Raw genomic sequence first — 27895 nt, 5'->3', positions numbered from 1 at the left:
AAAAACAGGGGGTGGGGGGTAGGAGAAGCAGCGCCCCTATTCAGTCGTCCTTCACAAACAGAGAAATCTTCTTTTGGAGCCTAGGGGAGAGAGAGAAAGAGAGAAAGAGAGAAAGAGAGAGAGAGAGAGAGAGAGAGAGAGAGAGAGAGAAAGAAAGAAAGAGAGAGAGAGAGAGAGAGCACAGGTGTTAATCTAGGCTTGCCATATTTCAAAAAGCGACAATCTGCATAAAACACACGTATGCAAATTGTACTTTTATACCCGTTTTGAAATTGTTAATCGGTATTCTATGTTTGCCGTTTGTTGTTAAGTTTTGCAATAAAAAAAATTCATTTCTCAAGAAGAAGAAGACGACGACACTCGAACTCAGGACGCAAGGGAGAAACGCGCTAAGAGGAAGGCACGCTCGGCAAATCCACACCGTGATCAACTCCCGCCCGGGAACCGATGTCCCCACTGCGGAAGGACGTGCGGATCCAGAACTGGCCTCCACTGTCACTTACGGAACTCCCTGCTAAAACCGCGTTCGTGGAAGACAATCTTACTCGGCTACGAGGGATCACCAAAAAAGAAGATATCAGTTGCTAAGTAGCACTGCGCTAAGCCAGATACATCGGCTGGTGGCCTTCAGCTAAGCAAGCCCCCAGGCCAAACCGCGGAGCATAGAGTCCTGGGGGGCTCCCTTAAACAGCTCCGCTGGGAGGCAGGAGGGCCCCATCCCACCTGCCTGGCTGTGTTTGCCTCCTCACGAGCAAGCAGGGCGGCCAGCCGAGCAAGAGAGGAAGGAGTCCGGCCGCAGGCAGGCCAGCAGGTGGTTTGAGCTGGCAATACATCGGGGGTCCCCTGGCCACCACGATGGGCCGCCAGCTCCAAAAGTCTGAAGCCGGTATCACGATCTGGACGTCACACCGGTTTCAGGCGATAAACGGGGGGGGGGGGGGGGATCGCTCGGATCTAGTGAGAACCAGGCAGGGAAATCCGGAGGGGATTCTGGAATCGTTCCTTTCCCAACCCGCTCTCCCCCCCCCCTCCAATGGCAGAAAGGTAATTTTAAAAAAACAGCGAGATGCAAAGGTTTTGTGGCTCTCATCGCTTCACAAGACACAAATGAACCCCGAGATACTTCGTTTTCAGGACAGATACTACTTCTCTCCCCTTCTCGCTTATGCCCAGGCTTCTGCAGGCCTCTTGGGAAAGAGCGAATCTTTTTTACTCTTCACTCAAGGCGTTACCTGTATTTCAATTTGCGACTGCCACTTTGCCGTCAAAAACAGCATTTTTATATGTTCTGCCACCTCCCGTCTCCTATAATAAAACCAAGCTTTCTCAATTTCTTCGGGCGAGAGCACCCACACTCGTAACAGGAGGAGCGAGCAGCCATTATGGCGGGGGGGGGGGATCTGCAAGCTCTTAAGGCAGGGCGTAATGAGCCTCGAGCGGCTCGGGTCAGCGAGCCACGCCGCGCCCGGCAAAAGCAAGCAAGGCGAAAACCCCACCCTCCTTTCTGACCGGACTGGCGATGGACCTGGAGAGATGGGAGGACCAACTGCCCTCCCCACAAGCCGGATGGACTTTTCTGAGTGGCTGCAACCCGGGGGGTAGGACACCTGCTTGGCATGTAGAAGTCGGTGCCAGTCGACGCTTGAGATAGATGGAGTCAGGAGAAGGGCGAAGGAGGCAGTGGTTAACTACTCACATCTTTGCCTGCACCTTGTTTCGCTCCATCAGATCTTGAAACTCGATGGCCTCTTTTATTTTCTTCAGCAGCTGGTACAGCTTCCGGTCATGAGTCTGGAAAGGAAGGTGGAAATAATGTTGTTATCAATCACTCTTATCGTATTTATTCATACCTTTGCCTTTCCCCACAGACCAGGAATTGAAGCGGCTTACACAAACTTAAACAGCGCAGATTAAGATACGAAAAAGCTAAGCGGGCGGAAGACAATTATTCCAAAGTAATTAAGATGTAGGGACACGGGTGGCGCTGTGGTCTAAATCACAGAGCCTAGGGCTTGCCGATCAGAAGGTCGGCGGTTCGAATCCCTGCCACGGGGTGAGCTCCCGTTGCTCGGTCCCTGCTCCTGTCAACCTAGCAGTTCGGAAGCACGTCAAAGTGCAAGTAGATAAATAGGTACCGCTCAGGCGGGAAGGTAAACGGCATTTCCGTGCACTGCTCTGGTTCGCCAGAAGCGGCTTAGTCCTGCTGGCCACATGATCCGGAAGCTGAACGCCGGCTCCCTCAGCCAATTGTTGTAAGAATATATATATACTAGCTGACCCGGCCACGGGTTGCTGTGGGTTTTTTTTTTTTGCTTTTTAAAATTCTCCTGACCCCAAGAGTATTCTGGAAGCTCCTGTTTTCATTCTTTCCTGTCCCTTTAGAGCAGGAGTCAGCAACCTTTTTCAGCTGTGGGACGGTCCACTTTCCCTCAGACCATGTGGTGGGCCGGACTATATCTTTTTTTTGGGGGGGGGGAATGAACTAATTCCTATGCCCCACAAATAACCCAGAGATGCATTTTACATAAAAGAACACATTCTACTCATGTAAAAACACCAGGCATGCGAAGCTGCGGCAGCCATTTTAGGTGAGGGCACTGGCGACCTTAAAGAGCATTCTCCCCCACCCCAGTCCCAAAATTACCCAGTCCCAAAATCACGCACCCCATCGACACAATCCCCTCAGAGCTGGTCTTACTCAGTGCGACCTCTCGGCCATGCCTCCTGCTCCGTGTTTTTTTTCCCTCAGAGCATGCGAAGCTGCGGCAGCCATTTTAGGTGAGGGCACAGGCCTATTAAAATGCAGATAATCAAAAAGCAGTGCGGTACTAGACCATTTTCAAGCCCTTTCCTGGTTGGTTCCCAGGGGACTGTTGGAATAAAACCATCTTCACCTGCCGGCAGAAGGACGAGGGAGCCAGTCTGGCTCCTCTAAGCAGGGAGTTCCAAAGGTGTCTGGGAGCAGCCACCGAGAAGGCCCTTTTTCGTGTCCCCACCCGCGAGGGTGGCAGGACCGAGAGAAGCCACCCCACCGAAGATCTCAGAGCCTGGGCAGGTTCGTATGAGGGAAATATAGTCCTCAGGCATCCTGGGCCCAAGCCATACACAGGGCCTTCTTGGTGGTGGCTCCTCCCAGGGAACTTTGGAATTCCCTGCCTGGAGAAGCCAGACTGGCTCCCTCCTTGCTGCCGGAAGGTGAAGACCTTCTTATTCCAACATGCTTTGGGAAACTGACTGCTTTTAACGGAAAAAGTTGGCGCTGTGCTTATCTGCATGTTTCTAAGGGATCTTTTCTATTACTCTGTGTGTGTGTGTGTGTTTAATTATTTGTTTAATTATTCTGCCTCCCCCTACATTTTCAGCTGTAGGGGGAGGCAGAATAATTTTCAGGCGTGGAATAAATAAACAAATAAAACAGAAAGATGAGCAGACCATCCCCTGTCCGTCCCTGGGAACTGTAGCTCGGTGAGGTAGGGCTGGGCTCAGAGGGGGTCTCCTCAAAATCCCTGGCGCCCTTCAGAAACCACACTTCCCAGAATTCCCTGGGGGAGGGACGTCACGGCAGTTTAGAGAGGGCTTTCCGTGCGAAGGCGGCCCCACCCAGGCGGAAATCCAGTTGCACCCGTTCTCTGCCTCAGGGCACCCACCCCTGCCTTTTCCAGACCCGATGCCCAAATCTCTCCCCCTTCCTCCCCTCTCAAGGGCAGAATTTTAAGCCAGCCGCCGAACCAGGGAGCGGCCATCTTGCAGCCACCTCGCAGCCGGTGGGGGAAGACGTAAGCCGAACGGATGCAGTTCGGCGCAAACATTTACACAAGGCCCAGGCTTTCCGGCTTTCCTGGCGCCCCTGCAAAAGTCACCTGGATGGTGTAAACTCTTCCTTCGGAGCTGCTGCCGCTGGGAGCGTCCACGGTCCGCTTCTTGGAGCCTCCTGAATCGCTGCTCTGAGAGAAAGCTGTGGGAAGGGACAGGAAGAATTGTCGTTTTTATTTTATAAACGGCCTCAAAGGCTCAGTATACCTGAAGGAGCGTCTCCACCCCCCATCGTTCGGCCCGGACACTGAGGTCCAGCTCCGAGGGCCTTCTGGCGGTTCCCTCGCTGGCAGAAGCCAAATTACAGGGAACCAGGCAGAGGGCCTTCTCGGTGGTGGCGCCCGCCCTGTGGAACGCCCTCCCACCAGATGTCAAAGAGAAAAACAACTACCAGACTTTTAGGAGACATCTGAAAGCGGCCCTGTTTAGGGAAGCTTTTAACGTTTAATAGATTATTGTATTTTAACATTCTGTTGGAAGCCGCCCAGAGTGGCTGGGGAGACCCAGCCTGATGGGCGGGATATAAATAATAAATTTATTATTATTATTATTATTATTATTATTATTATTATTATTAATAATTAAATCTGTACGCCCCCCACTTCATGCGCAGCTCTCAGGGCGGTTTGCAATGGAAGAAACGCAAAATGCATTCACAACAATAAAAATCAAAGTAAACATATATAATAATAATAATAATAATTTATTATTTGTACCCCGCCCATCTGGCTGGGTCTCCCCAGCCACTCTGGGCGGCTTCCAACCAAACATTAAAATACATTTAAAATAATCTCACATGTGAATGATGTCCACCAGCCCAAGGCCTGGTTGAAGAGGAATGAATATTATACGGTGGGACCTTTGTTCCCAAACAAATTGGCTCCCAAACACCACAAACCTGGAAGTAAGTGTTCCGGTTTGCGAACGTTTTTCAGAAGCCGAACGAAGGATGAGGCTGTCGGCTATTGTTTCCGGGGTTAATCAGAAGCCGCACCTTGGTTTGTGGACATTTTGGAAGTCGAATGGACTTCCAGAACGGATTGAGTTCGGGAACCAAGGTACTACTGTATATGCGTCCCAAAAAACCCCAACCCCAACCCAACCCTAGAACAAAGGGAGAGAATTGCATTCAGAGTAGCAGGCTTGCATTTAAAAATACTTTTGTTAAAAAAAACCAGAAGCCTTTTTATTGGGTATACTGTAGTGGGTGAAGAGATACCGAGGGAAGATAAAAGACTGCGGCAAGAATTCTTTTAGCCCCCAAATGGAAAGAACAAGAAATACAGACGAAAAGGAGAGTGGCAAATGAAAATGATGGGACTTTGCAGAACTGGCGGATTTGACAAGGAAAATCCGAAACCAGCATCCGAATCAAGTATTATTCCAAAAGGACTGGAGTAACTTTTTATACGGTATCCGAAAGACTATTGTAAGCAACTAACATCACTGGCAGGGTTGTCTGAAGACTTGCAATGAGAAATTTTCTACCTTTCTATATTTATTTAAATTTCGAGTCATTTTGTCACGAGCGCAATTAGAATTGGGAAAAGGTTAATTTTGAAAGCCGTGAGGCGGGAGGGAAGGAAGGAAGTCGATAGGCTCTAGAGAGCCAGGGAGGAAAAGCGGATAATGATGATGTGAATGCATATTATTAAATGGAAAATAAATAAAAATTATATATGAGTAGCAGGCTTGCTTACACACTCCTGGGCTCCCCGACAACCAGTCTTGGGAGTCCTCCATTTCAGGCTTGGACTCTTTGGCATTCCTGCTGCCGACTTCCTGTCGACTCCGCTTGGCGTTCCCACTGCTGCTGGCGTCGGGTTGACTCCTCTTGGCGTTCCTTCCGGCAGAAGCCGTTTTCTGAAAGTTTTCCTCCTCCGTCTTGCGGTCCCGGCCCGGGCAGGCGCAGACCCGGACCTCAAAGCATCGGCGTCCAAGGAGCTGACCCCTGCGGGGAAAGGGGGCAGGAGAAGGAGACATCACTTTCCACGCACAGTAGGCGAGGGAAGCCATCTTTTTTATTTTGTAGCTCAAGGGCCGCATTCTCATCTGGAGAAGATTCTGAGGGCCGCATGCAAGCGGCAGAGGCAGAAAGGGACGAAGCAGGGAATGGGGCTTTTACCGCCGCAAACTAGGCTCTCCATGCAGGCAAAGAAGAAGAGTTTGAGGGCCGTTCTCCCAGGTCCTCACAGTGGCCCCTTGGTTCTCACACGCCTTGGTACCCAAACAACCTGGAACCCAAACACTGCAAACCCGGAAGTATTCCCGTTTGCGAATGCTTTTCGGAAGCCGAACGTGCTCCGTTTTGAGTGTTACGCTTCCTATTTGAGTGTTACGCTGCGGTCTGTCTGTTTTTGCTATTTATTTTGCGTTCTGGTTTTCGCGGCTCTTTTCGTTTTGTTCTTGTGACTGTGTGGAACCCAGTTCAGCTACTGATCGATTGTGTGACTGCAGCACATTGCTTATTGCTTTCATTTCATGGACCCATGGTCTTATTAAGAGAGTAGTAAAATTCGTGTTTAAATGGCTGTTTTAGGGGTTGTTTTTAAAAGTCTGGAACGGATCGATCCGTTTCGCGTTACTTTCTATGGGAAAGAGCGCCTTGGTTTTGGAAAACGCTTTGGTTTTGGAACGGACTTCCAGATTTGGACAGGACCCCCCCCCTCACTCTTTGCGGTTCTACAGGAACAGTACCCACCCACCGTCACCGATCTCTAGGGCCAGTGGGCACCCTTCTCCTACCCCCCAACCCTGGGGACCCACAGCTACAGCAAGGATCTAGAGCCAAGCAGCAAAGAAATCCTAACAGTGACCATCAGGTTGGTCCTGAGATCTCACGAGAAATTTGGTTCTAGAGTTAAGGGCTTGCTTCAATGCTGCCTGTGACCTCTCTATCTGCGAACAGGAGCTCCGAGCCCCATCTCCTGGCCACAGACCTGGGGCGCTGGCTCCCCTCGGGGCCATGCCCCCTCATCCTTCCCTGAGAACACAGAAGTCCTGGAACCCAGGAGACAGAGCCCCAAATTTAATCTCGAGAGCCCTCCTTGGGGGGCATGGAAGTGCCGGGGGGGAGAGAGAAGAGAGGAAGAGGATCAGAAGGGTTTTACGCACATATGGGTCTCCAGGGTGATGATTATCAAGATGGCGCGGCGGTTCATGCCCCCCTGGCAGGAGCTGTTGCACATGAAGTTGTAGAGGATCTTGGTGCTCTCTGTCCCCAGCTGAAAGGGAAAAGAGGGGGCAGCAGTTGGGGGCTAGGCACCTGTTGATCTCCCCCCAGAATATTCAAGGGGAAAGGAACGGGGGGGGGGAGTTTCTTTGCAAGGTGCAATGCAAAATTATTATTATCATCATCAGAGTGAAAGTGTGTAACTTTCTTTGAAAGCCGCATTGCATTATAATCACAATTAATATTATTACTTAAACGTGCATACTACAGCCCTTTATCCGAAGATCTCGGGCAGATCACAGCATTAAAAATACAGCGGAACCTCGGTCGTCGAAAGCTTCGGAACCCAAACGCTGACAACCCAGAAGCGAATGCATCCGTTTTCTCCATCTCTGTCAATGGGCTTTATTATTATTATTATTATTTTTTGAATTATTTGTTTATTTTGTTTGCAAATAGCTGTAGACTGTCAATGGATTTTGCCGACCGGCAGCTGCGCCTCCGTCGTCGAACGTTCCGGATCTTCCGGAACGGATTACTGTTGGAAAACCGAGGTTTCGCTGACAACACAAGATAAAAACGCTCCGCCTTGACAATTCCGGGAACTTCGGCTTGGAGCAGAACTCGGCAGCCAGATCGCTCACCGGGACAAAAGACAGCTTGACCCTATCGCACCGATCCTGGCCCGACGGCACCGACTGCCACGACAGCTGAACGCCAAGGGTAGATCTCCAGTGTGATCCAGGGATCTTTTCCCGGTCCGACCCCCCTCCCCCTCCCCCAACGCCCCAACTTCGATAACCTGGGGTGCCTCGTAGGGAACGACGACGCTGTGGCGCTTGGTGTTCAGGTCACAAAAGTACTGGGCCTGCAGGTTCCCTTCCACCCGGATCAGATGCTCGGCGGGGGCAACGCCTCCTGGAGGACACAAAACCGGATCGGGGCCGGGCGGGGGTGGGGGGGAGGAGGAGAGGGAGAAAGAGGGGGGAGAGAAAAGCGTGGGGACAGCTGCTTTACAAAAGGGACTAAGGATTGTGTGCGGACGGCACAGGAGGCATCCCAAACGGGAACGTGTGCCGCGTGATGATTTCGATGCCGTGGACTCTGAGCGCGCACAGAGGCCCCACCCCACAACAGAGGCTAACCACCCCAAAACCGCCTGCTCCACATAGCTGGGAGTAAATCTCAACCAGGAGGGTTACCAGGGAGGGGGTGCGCGCTAAGAGGCAAGGAGGTTTCAGGCAAGCGCCGGGGGACATAAACCACCCCCCGACTTAGGAAAGGTCGTTTCGCCGGATCAAGCTCATCCCGTTTCGTTGAATTAATCAAACTAGCTTCAATCAGATTCTGAACCAATGTGCAATTCATCACTCTGGTTCTGAGATTTATGGTATTATGTTTATCTCCCTTAGCGTGCTGTCTGAAACGCTCTTCCGAATAATGCTTTTTGTAAAGGCAAATGAACCCCTGACCATTAGGTCCAGTCGCGGACGACTCTGGGGTTGCGGCGCTCATCTCGCTTTACTGGCCGAGGGAGCCGGCGTACAGTTTCCAGGTCATGTGGCCAGCAGGACTAAGCGAATCAGAGCAGCACACGGAAATGCCATTTACCTTCCTGCCAGAGTGGTACCTATTTATCTACTTGCACTTTGACGTGCTTTCAAACTGCTAGGTTGGCAGGAGCAGGGACCCAGCAACGGTAGCTCACCCCGTCACAGGGATTTGAACCGCCGACCTTCCCATCGGCAAGCCCTAGGCTCTGTCGTTTAACCCACAGCGCCGCCCGCGTCCCACCCGCCACCGCGCTTTTTGCAGCGCAGGGCATCTGGTTCTCAAACTTTCCCCCCTGGGCTGCACTTTCAGTATAAAAACCTGCTCGTGCTACACCTTATTGCCGAGAAATACGTTGGAAAATGAAAACAGAGAACTGCTCCGTTCATCGTGAAGAACGCAGCTTCTTTATAATTTGATCGTATATTGTAGTGAACTAGAGAAACTGTGCATTATATCTTTGGTTCTGAATCGTGGTGAATATTGGGGAAATGGTCAGGCCGCAGCATTCTGGCAATATGCTGGGGCCCCTTAAGTGAAATGGGACTATGCTAGTTTAATTGGAAGGAGGTTACCTGATTTATATGTTAATGTGAGATCTGGTTTAGCTGTGTGAAAAGGATGTGTGTGAGTCAGCCAAAAGGCTATCTAACCCCAAGCTGGCTCTGAGTGCGAAAGGGAGTTTCCTCTTGCTATTTGCTCTGAAGAGTAATCAGCTAGCAGCTGCCTTGTTCTTTGACAAGTGGAAGATGAATGGTTATCACCTTGCCATTGGTCAATCCACAATTAAACCTTTAATTTGACTGGCTTTTCTACATGGGGATTTGGGGGATAAGAACCCAACGATCTGTAATGCTAATGGCTCTAAGCCATTGTCTGGGATGTGTCTGTCAGCTGTGGACTTTCCCTCAAGCCTTGCCTTCAGGAGAAGAAGAGTTTGGATTTGATATCCCGCTTTTCACTACCCCAAGGAGTCTCAAAGCGGCTAACATTCTCCTTTTCCCTTCTTCCCCCACAACAAACACTCTGTGAGGTGAATGGGGCTGAGAGACTTCAGAGAAGTATGACTAGCCCAAGGTCACCCAGCAGCTGCATGTGGAGGAGTGGAGACACAAACCCGGTTCACCAGATTACAAGTCTACCGCTCTTAACCACTACACCACACTGGCTCTACACACACTGGAGAGGGGTTGATACATTGCTTTGTTTTCTAAGTTCTGCTCCGTGAGTATGAGAAGCTAGTTATACTACACAATGCTTTTGTTTTATTGCTTGCAAACTTTTCTTGAGAACTGCTTACAGGTAGGTAGCAGTGTTGGCCTGCCATAGTCAAAACAAAATAAAATAAAAAATTCCTTCCAGTAGCACCTTAAAGACCAACTAAGTTTGTTCTTGGTATGAGCTTTCGTGTGCATGCACAGTACTCAAAAAATTAGAATATCGTGGAAAGGTCCATTGATGTAAGCAATTGTTTTCATTAGCTACTGGAATTTAAGATATGAGATAGACTCATGACATGCAAAGCGAGATATGTCAAGCCTTTATTTGTAATAATTGTGATGATTATGGCATACAGCTGATGAGAACCCCAAATTAACAATTTCAACTTTGGGGTTTTCATCAGCTGCATGCCATAATCATCAATCTAATCATAATCATAAGTCATAATAATCATAATTATAAGTCTAAGTTGGTTGGGGGTTTTTAAAAACCGTTTAACCACATGTTAACAAACATGGATGCATATGCTACAATGTTGTTGTTTAAGTTAAATAAATTGTTTAAATTGTTACTAAGGAAATGTTTATTTTTCTCCTTCCAATAAAGTACCGCAGAGAAGTTGTCCAAATATAAACAATAATTTCATAATTACCCGTCTTTTTATTTCTAACAGTGCAACCAAATCAGTAATTTTTTTGATATAACTGTAAAAACTACTCTGGAAATGTATTCATTCCAAAAATGAAACCTTCATCTGGTTGTAAATATTAAGATTATACCCACAAGAATTGAGTCTTTCTGTTAAAAAAAGAGAGAGATTTAAATCAAGTCTTACTGACTAGTGATTTAAATCAAGGTAGAGGTAATTGTTTAAAACATAGGTTTGATCTGCAAAGTATTAGTTTAATAATGAATGACTTAATGTCGTTTTAGTTGTGATTTTCTCTTTTCTTTATTAAGATTTAACTGCATCGGTGTATGACATTTATGTTTCTGTTTCTCTCTCCCCCCCCCCTTTTCCTCTCTTCTACTTTTTTGGTAACCTTTCTTAATTTCTTTTTCCTTTTCAAGTATGTATGTTTTGATTTGTACGCATTTGCAATAAAATTGAAAAATCTATTTTTAAAAAATATATATATACATAAACCCAAGTCTTAACTGATTAGTCATTTAAATCGTGATTTGATTCGATTTAAATCAAGCCCACCCTGACCAATTTGTACGTATTTGCAAAAAAACTGGAAAAAATTAAAAAATATAAATCCAAGTCTTACTGACTAGTCATTTAAATCGTGATGTGATTTGATTTAAATCAAGCCCACCCTGACCAATTTGTACGTATTTGCAAAAAAAACTGGAAAAAATTTAAAAATATAAATCCAAGTCTTACTGACTAGTCATTTAAATCGTGATGTGATTTGATTTAAATCAAGCCCACCCTGACCAATTTGTACGTATTTGCAAAAAAAATGAAATATATCAATCAAGTCTTACTGACTAGTCATTTAAATCGTGATTTGATTTGATTTAAATCGAGCCCACCCTGACCAATTTGTACGAATTTGCAAAAAAAAACCTGGAAAAAATTAAAATATAAATCCAAGTCTTACTGACTAGTCATTAAAATCGTGATTTGATTTGATTTAAATCAAACCCACCCTGACCAATTTGTACATATTTGCAAATAAAAAAATATGGATTTTTAAAAATTTAAAAATATATAAATCAAGTCTTACCGACTAGTCATTTAAATTGCGATTTGATTTGATTTGATTTGAATCGAAACCACCCTGAGCACAAAGCATGCATTTGGACGGGGAAGGAAAGAGGGCCGGTGTGCGCCGGGTTCGAAACCTTTATAGACAACTCCTCATGGCATCGCTCCAGCCCCCCTTGCCCCCAAAGAGCCAGCCCATTCCCTCTGCCGGAGCTCACCGCGGCTGCCCTCGCCAGTGCGCTCGTGGTGCGGGCATCGCTTGACCACCTCGGCGACGTGCTCGGACTTCTTGAAGACGGCCGTGGTGCGGACGATGGCCCAGGCAGGGGGTGGCGTGGACACCTTGAGCAGAACGGGGCATGTCTTGCCCATCTGGCAGAACAGCTTGTTGAGATCCGGCGAGTACTGTGTCGGGGCGGAGAGAGAAAGAGAGAACATCAGAACACGAAAATTATACAATTTATTATCTGAACACCCAAGCAACATTTAAAAAAACCAGCTTTAAAAGCAAGTTAAAAAGGATAACTGTGAGATGTCCAAACAGCAGATCCACCGAGGGAACCCAGGCATCCGGCCGCCCTCCTCCCCCCCCCCGGCCAACCTTGGAGTCGAATCTGTTTTAATTCCGGAGCTGTAAGCCCTACAATTCCAGGGTTGCCAGGTGTCCACTTATTTGAGTGGACAGTCCACTTTTTTCACATTATGTACATTTTATTCAAAAGCTTTATGTGTGGAAAACCAATAAAAATTTTGTAAAAAACAAAACAAAAGCTTTATGATGAAATGGTATTTTAATATGTGTTAAAATGTTTGTAAGAAAATATTTTATTTTATTTAATTTAATTTAATTTAATTTAATTTAATTTAATTTAATTTAATTTACACCCCCCCCCGCTTGTCCGCTATTTTTTGGAAGCAGACCTGAAAAACCCTATACAATTCTCTCCCCCCCCCACCATCACGACAGCTCCCCTCTTCTCTCCCCAAATGCCCAGGCATGTCCAACAGGTAGATCCATGATCTACTGGTAGATCTACTGGACGTCTGTGGTAGATCACTGGTTCTCCACAAAGCTCGGGAACTTTGGCTTCCCTTAAAAAAAGCTGAAAAACTTACACCTCAACCCCCCAAAACAGTGCTTTCCTTCCTAAAAAGCTCAACTTTGACCTGAACCCCTAAAAAACGGGGGTAGATCATTGCCAGTTTTTAACTGTGAGTAGATCGCAGCCTCTTGGGAGTTGCCCCCCCACCCACCCTAGATCTTACAGGCTTGCAGGATAATCCACCCCCCCTTCACCCTCATAGGAATGTATTAAGCCTGACCCCGACCCAAGAATTTTTAGGACCCCTCAGAAAATGCAGGAATCAATTTACACCCATCCTTTTAGTCACCCCCCCCAAACCCTGGCAGTCTGTTTGCTAGCCCTTTACTTTACATTCAACTTCCTTTCCTGGCACTTTTTGGGGGGGGAGGGAGATAGCGATCTCGACCACACAGGATTCCCCCCCCCAAAAAAAACCCACACACACCACAATCCTATTAACATGCCCAACCCCCAAAGTTCAACTAACCTTTTCGGCCATCACGGCAACAAGACCGAGGGATTTAATTTCGGAGACCAAGCAAAACACTGTCCGTCCGCCCGTTGTCCCCCCCCCCAAAAAAAACCCTACAGTTCCTCTGAGCAGCTGAACACCAGCATCGCAGGAAACTCAATGAAATGCGCAAGGAGGAGAGCAAAACAAGCCCAAACTTGCCTTGCAGAATTGTTTTTTGGGGGGGGGGGCGTGGAGAAAAGGGGTCTGGTCTCAAGTCCAGCCTCCTCAAATACCCGCCTTTAAAAAGCTGCGAGACCCGGGAAAGCGTCACAGCATGCATTCAAAGCACCACTGCCAATAGCCGGGAGTTTTTTCGCCCAAAGAATTACGGGAACTGTAGTTTTTTTAGGGTGCTCAGAGGCGAGAGGAGGCCCCCTCCCTAGTGTCCCCCCCCGAGGGATCGACAATTCCCAGAGCAGTTTAATAATCAACCACCACCCCTTTCTGGGAATTGTAGCTCTGTGAGGGGAAGAAGGGAGTCTTAAAAAACTAACTCCCAGAACTCTTTGGTGGGAGGAAGCCATGACGGGTTAAAAGTGGGAAGTAAATAATGAGAATTTTAGGAGATTATAGATTATAGAAATTGATTCAGAAATAGTCTTAGATATAAATGGTTTTAGATTTAAAAGATTTTATGTTTAAGATTGAATGGTATTTATAAAACATGTGATAAGGGTTAAATTCGGAAGTTACGTGAAATATTCTTGAGGGACGTAAATAAGGGGAAACAGGAGGAAGTCCGTAAAAGATGATAAGAAGATGGAGTTTTTTAGCATATTGATGTATTTTTTGTTGTTATTTTTGGATGTTTCTTTTTTCTTTTTTTACTGTTTTGTATTTGGTTTTTTTTGTCTTTTTTGTTAAATTTGTTGTTGATTTTGAAAATACAATAAATATTATTTGAAAAATAAAATAAAATAAAAGTGGGACGGTGCTGCTTTAAGTGTATAGCGAATATGGGGCCTTAGGAATTTCTCGACAAGTCTTCAAAGTGAATTTTTTTAAATCCCAGGGCCCATCTGCGCCATACATTTAAACTCTTTAAATGGTAAAGACTGAGAACCTCCCAATATATGTATGTATGTGTATATATATATAAGGTCTATCTATCTATCTCAGGGAAACTCGTTTATAAAGGGTGCTAGAAGCTGTCTAAATATCCCTGTTACAATGGGCAGAGTTCCCTGGGAAGAGGGATGGACTGCTAAACTACCCTGGGAATTATAGTTCTGTGAGGGGAATAGGGGGTCTCTCAGCACCTGCAACAAGCTACGGCTCCCAGAATCCTTTGGGGGGAAGCCATGATTATTTGACGTGTGGCATCACAACGCTTCAAACGCATGGCGCCAAGGCGGCCTACATCCTTCACCTGGGTGCCCCAGACCTGTTTTGAACTACAACTCCCATCGGGCGGCACGGCAGGAGTCAAGGATGGGCGCCATCCGCCCGAACTGTGTTTCCAAACATTTTGGGAAGGCCGGTCTTCCATTTGTGAAAATGAAGCGTTAATGGGGGACAGTGGGAACCCGGAGATCGGCGCCAAGAGATAAGACTTTGAAAAGCTGTTATCGCTGGACCCAAGTTCAGCTATTCCTGCATTGCAAGGGGGCAGGAAAACATGACCCTGGGGGTCCCTTCCGGCTCTGCAATTCTACGATTCTATAAATCGATTAAACTAATTAAGAATTAATTGTACAGTTACTTAATTTTGGAAGCCATGAGGCAGGAGGGATGGAAGTCGATCGGCTTCTAAAGAGCCATGGCGGTAAAGTACCGTAATTTTTCCGTGTATAAGACTAGGTTTTTTTTCCTAAAAATTGTCAAAAATTAGGGGGCATCTTATACACGGATACACCCCCCTCCCAATTTTCTTAAATCTGAGTCTTCAAAAATAGGAAGCGTCTTATGCATAGGGGCGTCTTATAGACGCAAAAATACGGTAGATAACGATGGTGTGAATGTATGTTATTTAAATGGAAAATAAATCAAAACTACGGAACCCTTCCCCCTAAACATAAGAAAGAAGGAGGTGCGCATCGATTCATTAAGCCGATTTATTAAAAAATAAATAAAAAAGTAAAAAAGATTTAATTGTAGAGTTGGAAGGGACCCGAGGGTCATCTAGTCCAACCCCTTGCAAATGCAGGAATCTTTTGCCCAACGTGGGACTCGAACCCACGGCCCTGCGATGAAGACTTTCGTGCTAGATCCGTGTTGGTTTTAGCGGGGTTTTCGAACGGGTGTGTGCCTTTCATTGTGAATGCTTTGCATTTTGCCGTGCTGTTGTGGGTCCTGCAAGCCGCTATTCGGAATCACGCTTTTAGGGAGAACTAGGGATGATTTTAGGGCACCAAGGGGGAGCACCCCTGTTCGAAATCCCCCAAGCACGTGCCCAATTACGGCCCCGTGGAGATCTCTGGGCACCAGGTTGGCGATGGACATCTCCACCTGGCTGGCTCTTCCAGCTTTCTTAAGCCGGTGAGCAGAATCGTTTATTAATTGCATTTATGTCCCACTTAATTCTCCAAGGGGTGCATGGTTCACCCCCTTGCTCAGTTAATCCCCACAACGACCCTGCGAGGTAGGCTGGGACTGACTCCAAGGTCGCCCAGCGGAGATTTGGACCCTGATCTCCCAGGTCCCAGTCCGACGCTCTCACCACTACACCCCACTGCCTTCCTAGTGTCCTTCTGCTATGGGGAAGCTGTACCAATTAACCAGGTAAATAAATTTGGGGAAAGCAAAATGCCATTTAGAGATGGATCTGGAATATTTCCGCTTGCATTTGGTTTATTCAGAATGGTTTCATATTTGTAAACACCTGCCATGGTTTCCCCAGCCACTCTGGGCGGCTCCCAACAGGATATTAAAAACACAATAAAAGATCAAACATTTAAAAAAAATCCCTAAACAGGGCTGCCTTCAGATGTCTTCTAAAAGTCTGATAGTTGTTTATTTCCTCGACATCTGGTGGGAGGGCGCCACCACCGAAAAGGCCCTCGGCTTTCGATATAGAGACAAAATTAACAATAATAATAAGTTCAACTGAAAAAATAAAATAAAGAAGTCTAGACATTCTCTTCTGGCGACCATAACCTGTTTAACGTGCCATTTCGTGATTAGCTGATTTATCTGAGTTTTGACATGCAACCAAATCTTTCCAAAACCGACATTTGACAGTGTCCCTCCAGAGACAAAAAAACAAGGAAGGCAGGTGTTTGCAGTGCCAGATTTACGTATAAGATAAACGAGCTATATATAGCTTAGAGGAGCCCCACTCTCTTGCGGGCTCCCAAAAATTTAAAGGGAAAAAAACTGTATGTACATTTCCAAAATATAAGATTAAAAACAAATAAAGACCTACATTCAGCAACCGTATTTTGTGTTGTGTAGGCTCCTAGGATGTGTAAGTCATGGGCCCTGCCTGCTAGATATCCCAGGTTTTCTCCTTTCTATATATAGGGTGCCTACAATCTGCTATTTCTAATTACAGTGGTACCTCTAGATACGAACCGGATCTGTTCCGGAGCCCGGTTCTTATCCTGCAGCGCCGCTTCTGGCCATGCGCAGGTCGCAATTCGGCGCATGCACGACCAGCCGAACCCGGAAGTAATCTGTTCCGTTACTTCCGGGTCCGGCGCGTTCGTAACCCGTGCCGTTTGCAACCCGCAGCATACGCAACACGAGGTAGAACTGCGTTAGTAGTTTGCATCCTATATTTACACCTATTATCGTTTCATGTTATACTTACAGCAAGTTTCCCAAGACGAGATTAGAAACACAGTTTGCAAAGACTCATAAAGTCAAAACAAAATTAAAAATTAAAAATTTCCTTCCAGTAGCACCTTAGAGACCAACTAAGTTTGTTCTTGGTATGAGCTTTCGTGTGCATGCACACTTCTTCAGATGCACACGAAAGCTCATACCAAGAACAAACTTAGTTCTCTAAGGTGCTACTGGAAGGAATTTTTTTATTTTTTATTTTAACTATGGCAGACCAACACAGCTACCTACCTGTAACCATGTTTCTAAATGAACTTTTGTTATAGCCAAATGCAATTGTGTTTGCATTATGGTTATGAATTTTAAAAAATCCATTTTAAGTTCCAGCTTAATTATTTCACTATTAACATACTTCTTAATTGTATTTCACTATTAACATACTTCTTAACTGTACAGTATTTCAGTTCGACAATGACTTTGATAAAATACATAGTGCATTTTGTTATGTGCAAATGGCTTTAGATACCTATGAGGTCCATAAATGACCATATAGCATATATTCAACCCAAAAAAACAGCGACAATTTGTTGCTGGCAAAGGACGGCAGGACATAGAAAGGGCCCTGTTACCTTCAGTAGCTCAGGGCCTCATCAAACCTAAATCTGGCCCTGAATGTGCCCCAGTCCATTAAAAAATAAATAAATTAGATTCCCCCCCCCGCCCCATACCCACCCACCCAGCCCCTCCCAGCTTCGTACGGTGCAGGTGACGGATTTGGCGGTGCTCGATGGCTCAAACGCCAACTCGAACCCGTGTTCGCCAGGGTAGTCTTCCGTGGAAGGGACGGAGGAGGAGGCGCCGTTGGTGGAGGAAATGGTGGCCTCGCTGCTCTGCTCGCCCGCCTGGGGGGCGATGACCTCCTCGGGGAAAGAAAGGGGGAAGGACTCCAGGGTCTTGTTCAGGTCCTGGAAGGGGTGGAGGGTGGGAAGAGAGAGAAACGAGAGAGAGAATTACGGGGCTGCAAGTTGAATGGACCTGAGCGAGACACAGCACAGCAATGTGGTCGGAGCAGGACAAGCGCCCAAACATCATCATCATCATCAGTACAGTGGTACCCTGGTTCTCAAACTTCATCCATTCCGGAAGTCCATTATTATTATTATTGTTGTTGTTGTTGTTGTTGTACCCTGGTTCTCAAAATTCATCCGTTCCGGAAGTCTATTATTATTATTATTACAGTGATACAGCAGCTGAACTGGGTTCCACACAGTCACAAAAGAAAAACAAAACAAATAGAAGCAAAACACAAAATAAATAGTGATTTCCTTTATTTATTCACAGCATTTGTAGGCCACCTTTTTCTCCAATGAGTTCAAGTGGACATAAATGGTTCCCTCTTCCTCATATAATTAATAATAATAATAATAACAACAATAATAAATTATCATTATTATTTTATTTTTTGTACCCTGCCCATACGTCTGGTTTGCCCCAGCCACAACAAACCTATGATGCAACTCAGGCTGGCCCAGGGTCACTCGGCGAGCTTCGTAGCAAGATTCGAACGCAGGTCTCTCTCGTAAATGCACTTTCTCATTATACACCCCCCCCACCTCAAGGAATGGTATGGCCCGGGCCAAAAAACCTTTTCCTGCCTGGAGGCTGAAACGTACTAAGAAGTTTCTGGCTGAGGAAGGAGACTTTAGGCCTTCCTCTTATCTGTTGTTTTTTCTTTCCTAGACTGATTGCCTGCTTAGGGTTATTTGTTTGTGCATACACAGAAAAGAATCAAATTTATTTATTTATTAGTGCAATGGTTATTATTAAAATTTATGTCCTGCTCTTCCTAATGAATAAATGGATTTTTTTAATCCCAAAATGCATTTAAGTCAGTGGTGTCCGAACTTTTTTCAAAGAGGGCCAGATTTGATGAAGTGAAGGGCCGCGAGGGCCGACCAAAGTTGTTCGCCTTTTTCACGGATTGAAGTTGAGCTTTTTTATGATTTTATTCCAAAGTTGTTGAAGTTTCTTTAGGATTGAAGTTGTTGAGGTTTTTTTAAGATTTTACCCCAGGAAATAAACTGCCACAGGGGTTAGGCCCCCAAAACGGATTTTGGACATGCCTGATTTAACTGGTGGGGATTCTGGTTTCACATGCATTGCTGCTGGAAATTTTGGATTTCATATTTTTTCCCTGTTGGCCCCAAGAAAGGCAACAAGGGAGGTGGGGAAAGGAGTGTAAGGGAAAGGGAGCAGAATTTTTCTTATGACAAAGTGTAAACTTGGATTGCATTTTGTATTTTAGTAAAAGCAGAGAAAAGGGAATAGATGAGGAGGAGAGGAGAAGACAAAACACACACACACGCACACACACTGAGGACCAGTGGCATGTTCAGTCCTGAATAAATATTTTCGAGAGATTAGCATCAGGTATAGAAGAATGCCTTAACCTTAGAGATGTGAAGGCCCAGGGGGAAACCGTTTTTTTCCTGAAGCCTTTTTTGGTTTTTTTCCGAAAAATTGAAAAAATAAAAAATATATTGTGGAATGTTTTATTTTAACATGATGAATAAAATATTTTAGGATAAGGGGTTCAAATATTTTATAAACCATTTCTAAAAAATATGTATGGCATCAGATTATTCTAATTTCTGTGAGGACAAGCAAGTCCTAGGTTACAAACTGAACTCTCCAATGAATAATTGTTACTACTGGATTTTTTTTTAAATTGTTTTTTTTGTTGTTGTTCCACATAAACTAGTAAAAACAGTTCAGGAGATTGTTGCTCCATTTGTTACAAATACAAATAAAGATTATTTTAAAAGTAAATTATGTTTGAAATAATTGTTTGGCTACACTATATTTTTAATATGCTAGCTGTGATAATTTTATGCCCATTAAAATTGTCCATAATTATATTTTATGTTTCTAAAGTAACAGAATGACTTTCAATCTGGAAAAGAAAAAAGAAGTGCTAATGTAGCATTATTTTTTTCAATTTTCCCAAAAATTTCAGTTTTTTTCCAAGCTTCAAAATTTCCGGAAATTTTACATCTCTACTTAGCCTCCTCCCCAAATACTCAACATTTTAAGCCTGCCTGGTTTGCGGGGATATGGGGAAGACATAATATTGTGTGGTGCCCACGAGTTTCTGCTCTCATGATCAGATAATTGAGTTAAGTCTGTTTCCTGTGGTCAGTATTATTTGGTAAAACTTAGTGATGTGCCAAAAAGAGTTCAGCTTAGTAGAGCCTGAGAATTTCGGAATCTGTAAGATTCTGGGAGAATCCATAGGGCCACAAGGATCTCTTCCTTGGCTTCTTGACACCTGTTTGGGGTCTTTGGGCAAGCAAAAAGGGCCGTAAGCTTTCCTGCCTTTGCCATGTTTCATTATCCTCCCCATCCAATGAGAAACGATGCGTCTAGATGCGTCTAAACATTAGGAAGAACTTCCTGACAGTGAGAGCTGTTTGGCAGTGGAATTTGCTGCCAAGGAGTGTGGTGGAGTCTCCTTCTTTGGAGGTCTTTAAGCAGAGGCTTGACAGCCATCCGTCAGGAATGCTTGGATGGTGTTTCCTGCTTGGCAGGGGGTTGGACTGGATGGCCCTTGGGGTCTCTTCCAACTCTAGGATTCTATGGTAGTACGGCGCTACCTTGGTTCTCAAACTTGATCCGTTCCGGAACTCCAAATTGATGTAGCAGAGAATTTAGCAGCTCAACACAATCTTCCATGCACACTCAAATGGATAACACTCAAAACAGAAGCATGGTGGCTTCCCAGGGAAAAGTTCCCAAACTGGAACACTTACTTCCGGGTCTGCAGTGTTTGGGTTCCAAGTTGTTTGAGTACCAAGGTGTTTGAAAACCAAGGTACCACTGTAGCTAGATATGAGCTTTCCCATAGAAAGTGTGTGGAGACCGGGAGAAGAGGGGTGTGGGGCCAGGATAGTGGTGGTTAGGCTAGGATAGGATGAAGATTAGTCAGTTATACTGAAAGAGTTAATATTTTAGATGTAACTAAGCTGATGAACTATCGAAATACGTGAAGCACGATGTTCTGAAGTAAATAAAGATTTTGTTTTTGTTGAGCCAAGAGAAAAGAGGCATTTATTTGGTCCAGCGATATATGGATGCTCATGAGGAGGTGAACTCAGGGAAAAGACAAAACTGACCTGCAGGGTGATAGTTTGTGTCTTGGAGTTTCACTCAAGGGGGGCAAAAGGGCAGAAACCTCGGTAAGGCTACACAGTTACTAAAAGGGTTTAGCTAACTGACGCAGTGGGGGGGATCTAATGAGAGAGAGCCCCGGAACTGATAGAGCTGAGAGGTATTCTTAACCCAGGAGCCCAGAGCAATATATATATATATATAACATTATTGAAAAAGTCAATAATGAAAAAGCCTGAGGCATATTTGTTAGGTTTAATAGATGAAGACATACCAAAAGGGAAGGAAAAAGTATTTTTATATGCTAGTACAGCAGCCAGGGTAGTTATAGCAGCTAAGTGGAAGGATGAAAAGGCACCATTGAAAGAGGAAAGGATCTATAAATTGAATGAGTATCTATTAATGGCAAAATTAACAGCGGTAATAAGGAATACATCAAAGCAAAATTTAAAAAAAAATGAATGGCTATGTTATGAGGAATATATGGCCAAACATTACTCAAGGGACGATGTGCTTCCATGTCTAGATTAAGAGATATGGAGATTAATAAAGGGAAAATAAAGAGATTTAAGAGGATAAGAAAATGTATTATAAAGAATGATAATACAGAATGCATATTGAGAAAAGGATTTATGACAGAAGAAATGTTGCTGGAGGGGAGTCAGAGGGGGGGAGGGGTTATGGGAGTAAGATTTGCTTGTTTTGATTAGTATGTATGTTTTTCTTGTTTTATGGATTTGTATATTTTAATTTAAAATTTCAATAGTTTCTTAAAATTTAAAAAAAAAGAAAAAAAGGGGGATTATCCTCACAGACGGACCTCAAGGATGGAGGTGGGGTGTATGGAAAAAGTGACCCTGAACACCTCAGAAGCAATACACTTGGTAACAGAGGGGTAGTTGGCAGGGAGTCAGCCTTTCGTTACCGAATGCCTTTCGTCTAGCGAGTTTTTCATTTCATCTTGCGAGGTACCACTGCATTAAGAGCTTAATTTGTTCATTTCATTGACTAGTGATTTAAACCAAGTCTTACTAACTAGTGATTTAAATCAATTCGATTTAAATCATATCTACCCTGTATTAGATCAAACCGTTTGAGGGTGCCCTCCCCAGTTAATCCAGTTGGGGTGATATGATGTGGGTTTTTCTGGTTCATCCCAGGACTACTGGGTCCTCCTTCTCACTCAACAGTGACGGTGGCGCCACCACAATAAAAAAAAATCCTGCATTGCAGGGGGGTTGGGTTGGATGACCCTTGGGGGTCCCTTTCCAACTCTCCAATTCCACTTACCTCAAAATCTTCTCTGGACTGCACGCAGCTCCACAGCTCGTTGAACGCTGCTGTGTCGGCTTCAAACAATGGCTCCAACTCATCCATCTCAAAAGCCCGGGAGCAGGAGAAACAGACAGGTGTTGCTTGAAAATAAAGATACAGATTTGTTAGATACCGGCCCCTCCGTTTCCTTAATTCAGCCTTCTCCGATCCGATGCCTTTCCGGATGTTTTGGACTACAACTCCCATCATCCTCTGCTGTGGATGATGGGAGTTGTAGTCCAAAACATCTGGAAAGGGGACCTGATTGAGGGAGGAGGACCTCGGTTCAAAACAAATTATCTCTCTCCCCCTTTTTTCTTCCTAAACAAAACTGGTCTGTAAAAAATGTTACTGGTGGGGTGGGGAAGAGAGAAAGAAAGAGAGAGAGAGAGAGAGAGAGAGAGAGTGATAGATTGCACAAACTTTTGTAAACCAAGAAAATCTTCAATAAAAATATATTAAAAAAGCAAGGAATCTGTTAATCATGGTTCTCTTTCTCCCCCTTACAACAAAGACAACCATCAAGAGGGATGCACAGAGGCCACTCGTATACATGCATTCGTTTGCAATATTTCTGCACTGCAATAGAAACACAGGATTGCGAAGCTGGAAGGGACCCCAGGGGTCATCTAGTCCAACCCCCCCAAAATGTTTACGATACACACACATATATATTAAAAGGCTCATCATCAAATAGCTGCAATCGACCAGACCAGAGAAAAAACCCACTGCAGCGACAAAATAAAGGCAGGTAGCAACTCTTCACAGCTTTCGCTAACCTGGTTCTATCTTGACGCTTTGCACTACAGTTCCCATGAGCCTGGCGCCGACGGGAGTTGTAGTCCAGAAAAATCTGGAGGGAACGAGACTGGGGAAAGCTACCATTTTCTCTGTTAATATAGTTGTTGTTTTTTTTAATTATTAAATTCAGTGCAGATGCCAAAAGTAAAACTACAAATAAGTACAACTAAACCTCAGAAAATACATATAAAAATACAAAAAAAATACATAAAAAGATATCACACCAACCCTTCCCCCATCCCACCCACTCGCTAGACAAAAGGCATTCGCTAGCGGAAGGCTGCCTCGCAAGACGGAAAAAAATATATCTTTTTTTCCCGTCAAAACCGCTATTCTCCGTTGGTGCTTCGCAAGACGAAAAATTCGCTATACGAAGACACTCGCAGAACGAATTATTTTCGTCTTGCGAGGCACCACTGTATAGTTTTCTATTTAAGTTACATTTCAGTCCAAAGGCCATTCATCAGGAAATAAGGATTTGTTTACGTTTCTTCATGTGCTAAAACTCAGTCTAAGTTTTTCTTTTTAATTGTTTATCCGCATCAATTAACAAACATGGATACCAGTTAACAAACATGGATACATGTGCTATAATGTTATTTTTTTAGTTAAATAAGTTGCTTTAAATAATAACAATTTAAGGAAATGATTCTTTTTCTCCTTCCTATAAAGTACAGCAGAAAAGTTGTCCAAATATACACAGTTAACTTATTAAACCTCACAATAATTTCATAATTATCAGTCTGTGTATTTCTAATAGCATATCCAAATCAGTAATTTTTGATACAGGTAGGTAGCCGTGTTGGTCTGCCATAGTCAAAGCAAAACAAAAAAATTAAAAAATGCTTCCAGTAGCACCTTAGAGACCAACTAACGATATATAAGGGTCTGGTGACTTCTATTTCAGTGTATCTGAAGAAGTGTGCATGCACACGAAAGCTCATACCAAGAACAAACTTAGTTGGTCCCTAAGGTGCTACTGGAAGTAATTTTTGATGTTGAACTGTAAAAAACTACTGTGAAAATTTATTATTCCAAAAATGAAACCTTCATTTGGTTGTAAATATTAAGATTATACCAGCAAGATGGATGGAGCCTACAATCGCATTGGCTCTTTTTGCTGCTGCATCACAATGCTGAGCTGATGTCTAGCCACAGTGGTACCTTGGTTTTCAAACACCTTGGTACTCAAACAACTTGGAACCCAAACACTGCAAACCAGGAAGTAAGTGTTCCAGTTTGGGAACTTTTTCCCCCGGAAGCCACCAATGCTTCTGTTTTGAGTGTTATCCATTTGAGTGTGCATGGAAGATTGTGTTGAGCTGCTAAATTCTCTGCTACATCAATTCGGAGTTCCGGAACGGATCAAGTTTGAGAACCAAGGTAGCTCAGTACTATCATAGAATCCTAGAGTTGGAAGAGACCCCAAGGGCCATCCAGTCCAACCCCCTGCCAGGCAGAAAACACCATCAAAGCATTCCTGACAGACGGCTGTCAAGCCTCCTCTTCAAGACCTCCAAAGAAGGAGACTCCACCACACTCCTTGGCAGCAAATTCCACTGCCCAACAGCTCTCACTGTCAGGAAGTTCTTCCTAATGTTTAGACGCATCTAGACGCATCGTTTCTCATTGGATGGGGAGGATAATGAAACATGGCAAAGGCAGGAAAGCTTACGGCCCTTTTCGCTTGCCCAAAGACCCCAAACAGGTGTCAAGAAGCCAAGGAAGAGATCCTTGTGGCCTTATGGATTCTCCCAGAATCTTACAGATTCCGAAATTCTCAGGCTCTACTAAGCTGAACTCTTTTTGGCACATCACTAAGTTTTACCAAATAATACTGACCACAGGAAACAGACTTAACTCAATTATCTGATCATGAGTGCAGCAACTCGTGGGCACCACGCAATATTATGTCTTTCCCATATCCCCACAAACCAGGCAGGCTTAAAATGTTGAGTATTTGGAGAGGAGGCTAAGGCATTCTTCGATACCTGATGCTAATCTCTCAAAAATATTTATTCAGGACTGAACATGCCACTGGTCCTCAGTGTGTGTGTGTGCGCGTCCGTGTGTGTTTTGTCTTTACTAAAATACAAAATGCAATCCAAGTTTGCACTTTGTTATAAAGAAAAATACTGCTCCCTTTCCCTTACACTCCTTTCCCCACCTCCCTTGTTGCCTTTCTTGGGGCCAACAGGGAAAAAATATGAAATCCAAAATTTCCAGCAGCTCTGCATTTGAAACCGGAATCCCCACCAGTTAAATCAGGCATGTCCAAAATCCGTTTCGGGGGCCTAACCCCTGTGGCAGTTTATTTCCTGGGGTAAAATCCTTTAAAAACCTCAACAACTTCGATCCTAAAGAGAGTTCAACAACTTTGGAGAAAAATCATTTAAAAAGCTCAACTTCAATCCGTAAAAAAGGCGAACAACTTTGGTCGGCCCTCGCGGCCCTTCACTTCATCAAATCTGGCCCTCTTTGAAAAAAGTTTGGACACCACTGAGTTAAATGCATTTTGGGATAAAAAATAAAAATAAATCCATTTATTCATTAGGAAGAGCAGGATATATATTTTAATAATAACCATTGCACTGATAAATAAATAAAATTGATTCTTTTCTGTGTATGGACAAACAAATAAACCTAAGCAGGCAATCAGTGCAGGAAAGGGAAAACAAAAACAGATAAGAGGAAGGCCTAAACTCTCCTTCCTCAGCCAGAAACGTTCTTAGTACGTTTCGGCCTCCAGGCAGGAAAAGGTTTTTTGGGCCGGGCCATACCATTCCTTAAGGCGGGGGGGGGTGTATAATGAGAAAGCTCGGCAACTGCGCTTCGCTCCCCATCGTGTCTCCACGCACAATCCTTTCTGCACTGCCGCATCGCTTTACACACGAAGCTCGAGTTATCAGAAGAGCCAAAAGCGCCGCACACAAATGTCTAAGGCGCCTAGCAGTTCCCCATCACCCCTCCTTGCATGGTAATGGTCCCTTCTGACACCAGGCTGGATGCCAGAGCGGACTGTACCATGTATCAGGTTTCCGGACGGAGGGGGGGGGAGGAAGAGGAGATGGTAAATCTACGGCAAGGGTTTAATTCTATTAAAGACGGGGCTTCGTTCCCACGGTGGGGGTTTTTTTGTCTGCTAGTTTAACAAGGAAATCAATGACTGGACTAGTGTTGGATTTATGTGCAAAGCAAGTAAAAGCTGCAGTTAGGACACAGAAGTCATTACTAAGTTTTGCATACCTGGTAAAATCACAATAAAGGATAGTACGCTCTGAAGCAGACGTTAAAAGTTTTCTTAAACGTTTTGCTAAGTGGGAAATCGTCCAGTATTTTCACTCAAATGAATTTCATATGCAAATAAATTTACTGCATGGAATATGTTTGTAGCCGCAGCATCCCCTCGCAGTAAACTTCTTTGCATATGAAATACCTCCGACACGGGACACACTGATAAATCAAGAATATTGCGGGGGGGGGGTGTCAGATTTTCGGGGGGGGGGAAGAGATATTACGTCGGTTCCATTTACCCTCTCACAAACACATATACACAATAGCAGTCTTTCTCAACATCTGGCGCCCTCCAGATGTGTTTTTGTTTGCATTCCAAAACAGCTGGAGGGAGCCAGGGTCTTTTTCCTTTCCAGGAGGGTGGAGCGGTCGAAAACTCCGAATTGGAAACATTTTTTAAGCAGGGAACTTCCGCGCATCTTTGCTCTCTCCCTCCCTCTTGCCTGCCCTTCCCTGCAATTTTGCACACTTCAATGAAAAATTGCATTGGGGGGCCCGGGTGGAATCGCCCCCCCCCCCGAAATAAAGCAACATTCCCCCCCCCCCTTCAAGAAAGATCTAGAAACGTTGCCTTTCCCGGGCTCAGCCTCTCCGCACCGTTTACCTGGGAGTAAGCGCCACTGAACACAATGTATCTACCTTCCAAGCAAGCACGTGGGCTCTTAGCAGTATATAAATAGTAAATAAATAAAAAACACTCGCAAGTTACAATTCCGTTTTTTGCATTCACTCGTAGGGATTCAGTGCGGCTTACTTCCCGAGTAAACGCCTGCTGGGATCGGGCCGCGAGCTACTTTTCATCTCCGAGGGACGCACAAGGACGGGGGAAGGGGGTGTAAGAGAAGGAAGCCCCGTTTTTCCAACCCTCTTTGGGGGCAAAGTGGAGTGGGGGAGAGATTCGGGAAGCGCCTCTCCTTTCTCTCTTCGTGCTAAGCGAAAGTTCCTCACCAAAGCGAGGCCTCCTCCTCCGCGTCCCCTGCACGGTCAGATCCCGGGGGCGGCCGCGCCGACGTTCGACGAGATGGAACGCCGCGGCCGCCAACGTTCCACGGAATGGAACGCGACGGCCTTCACCGTTCTGCCCTCCGAACCCTGGCGCTGGCAACGTTCGACGCCCCCGCTCCTTTTTCAATGGGGCTTATCAATGGGACGGAAGCGGCGCATCGCCCGGTGACTCATACCCGCCAGAAACAAAATAAACAATTCCGCATAACTCTCGCGCGCCCACCACGGCCTGGCCTTTACCCAGGTGGGCAGGAACTAGGTTTTCTACCCTCCCCCCCCCTCCAAAAAAGAGGAGGAAAAAGGCTGTGGCAATCTCTTTACCTGCTCCAGGTAGCGGACCCTCCACAAGCAGACCCACGCCCTCCGCCCGACTGAACTGAAAGCCGCGGCAAAATCGGATGGGATAAGGGGAGGCGTGGAAATGGCCATGCTGCGGGGATTCCCCTGTTTGGTTCCCGCGAGCGAGCTCGTCCTCGCGAGCGGAAGCCGCGGGCGCCATCTTGAGGAAGGGCACGGGG

General features: G+C 45.2%; 1 protein-coding gene across 2 annotated transcripts; it reads right to left on the bottom strand.

Moving 5' to 3' along the window:
• Positions 1 to 27888, bottom strand: LOC117059132 (cellular tumor antigen p53-like). 2 transcript variants are annotated; one of them, XM_033170669.1, is made up of 10 exons: positions 27699 to 27888; positions 22254 to 22378; positions 17555 to 17761; positions 11693 to 11879; positions 7788 to 7903; positions 6928 to 7037; positions 5514 to 5764; positions 3861 to 3955; positions 1697 to 1791; positions 1 to 80 (listed from the first exon to the last, which is right to left on the bottom strand). In XM_033170669.1, exons 1-10 carry the CDS (start codon positions 27874 to 27876, stop codon positions 41 to 43), a joined length of 1404 nt encoding a protein of 467 aa, XP_033026560.1. In that variant the 5' UTR covers positions 27877 to 27888; the 3' UTR covers positions 1 to 40. The 2 variants fall into 2 exon arrangements, with proteins under 2 accessions (XP_033026560.1, XP_033026561.1); XM_033170670.1 differs by lacking the exon at positions 27699 to 27888 and adding an exon at positions 27321 to 27497.
• Positions 27889 to 27895: the final 7 nt, after the last annotated feature.

This window comes from Lacerta agilis, chromosome 14, assembly GCF_009819535.1.
Source record: "Lacerta agilis isolate rLacAgi1 chromosome 14, rLacAgi1.pri, whole genome shotgun sequence".
Taxonomy (NCBI): domain Eukaryota; kingdom Metazoa; phylum Chordata; class Lepidosauria; order Squamata; family Lacertidae; genus Lacerta; species Lacerta agilis.
The sequence above is the reverse complement of the archived record's forward strand: the minus strand, read 5'-3'. Positions and strand labels throughout refer to the sequence as shown.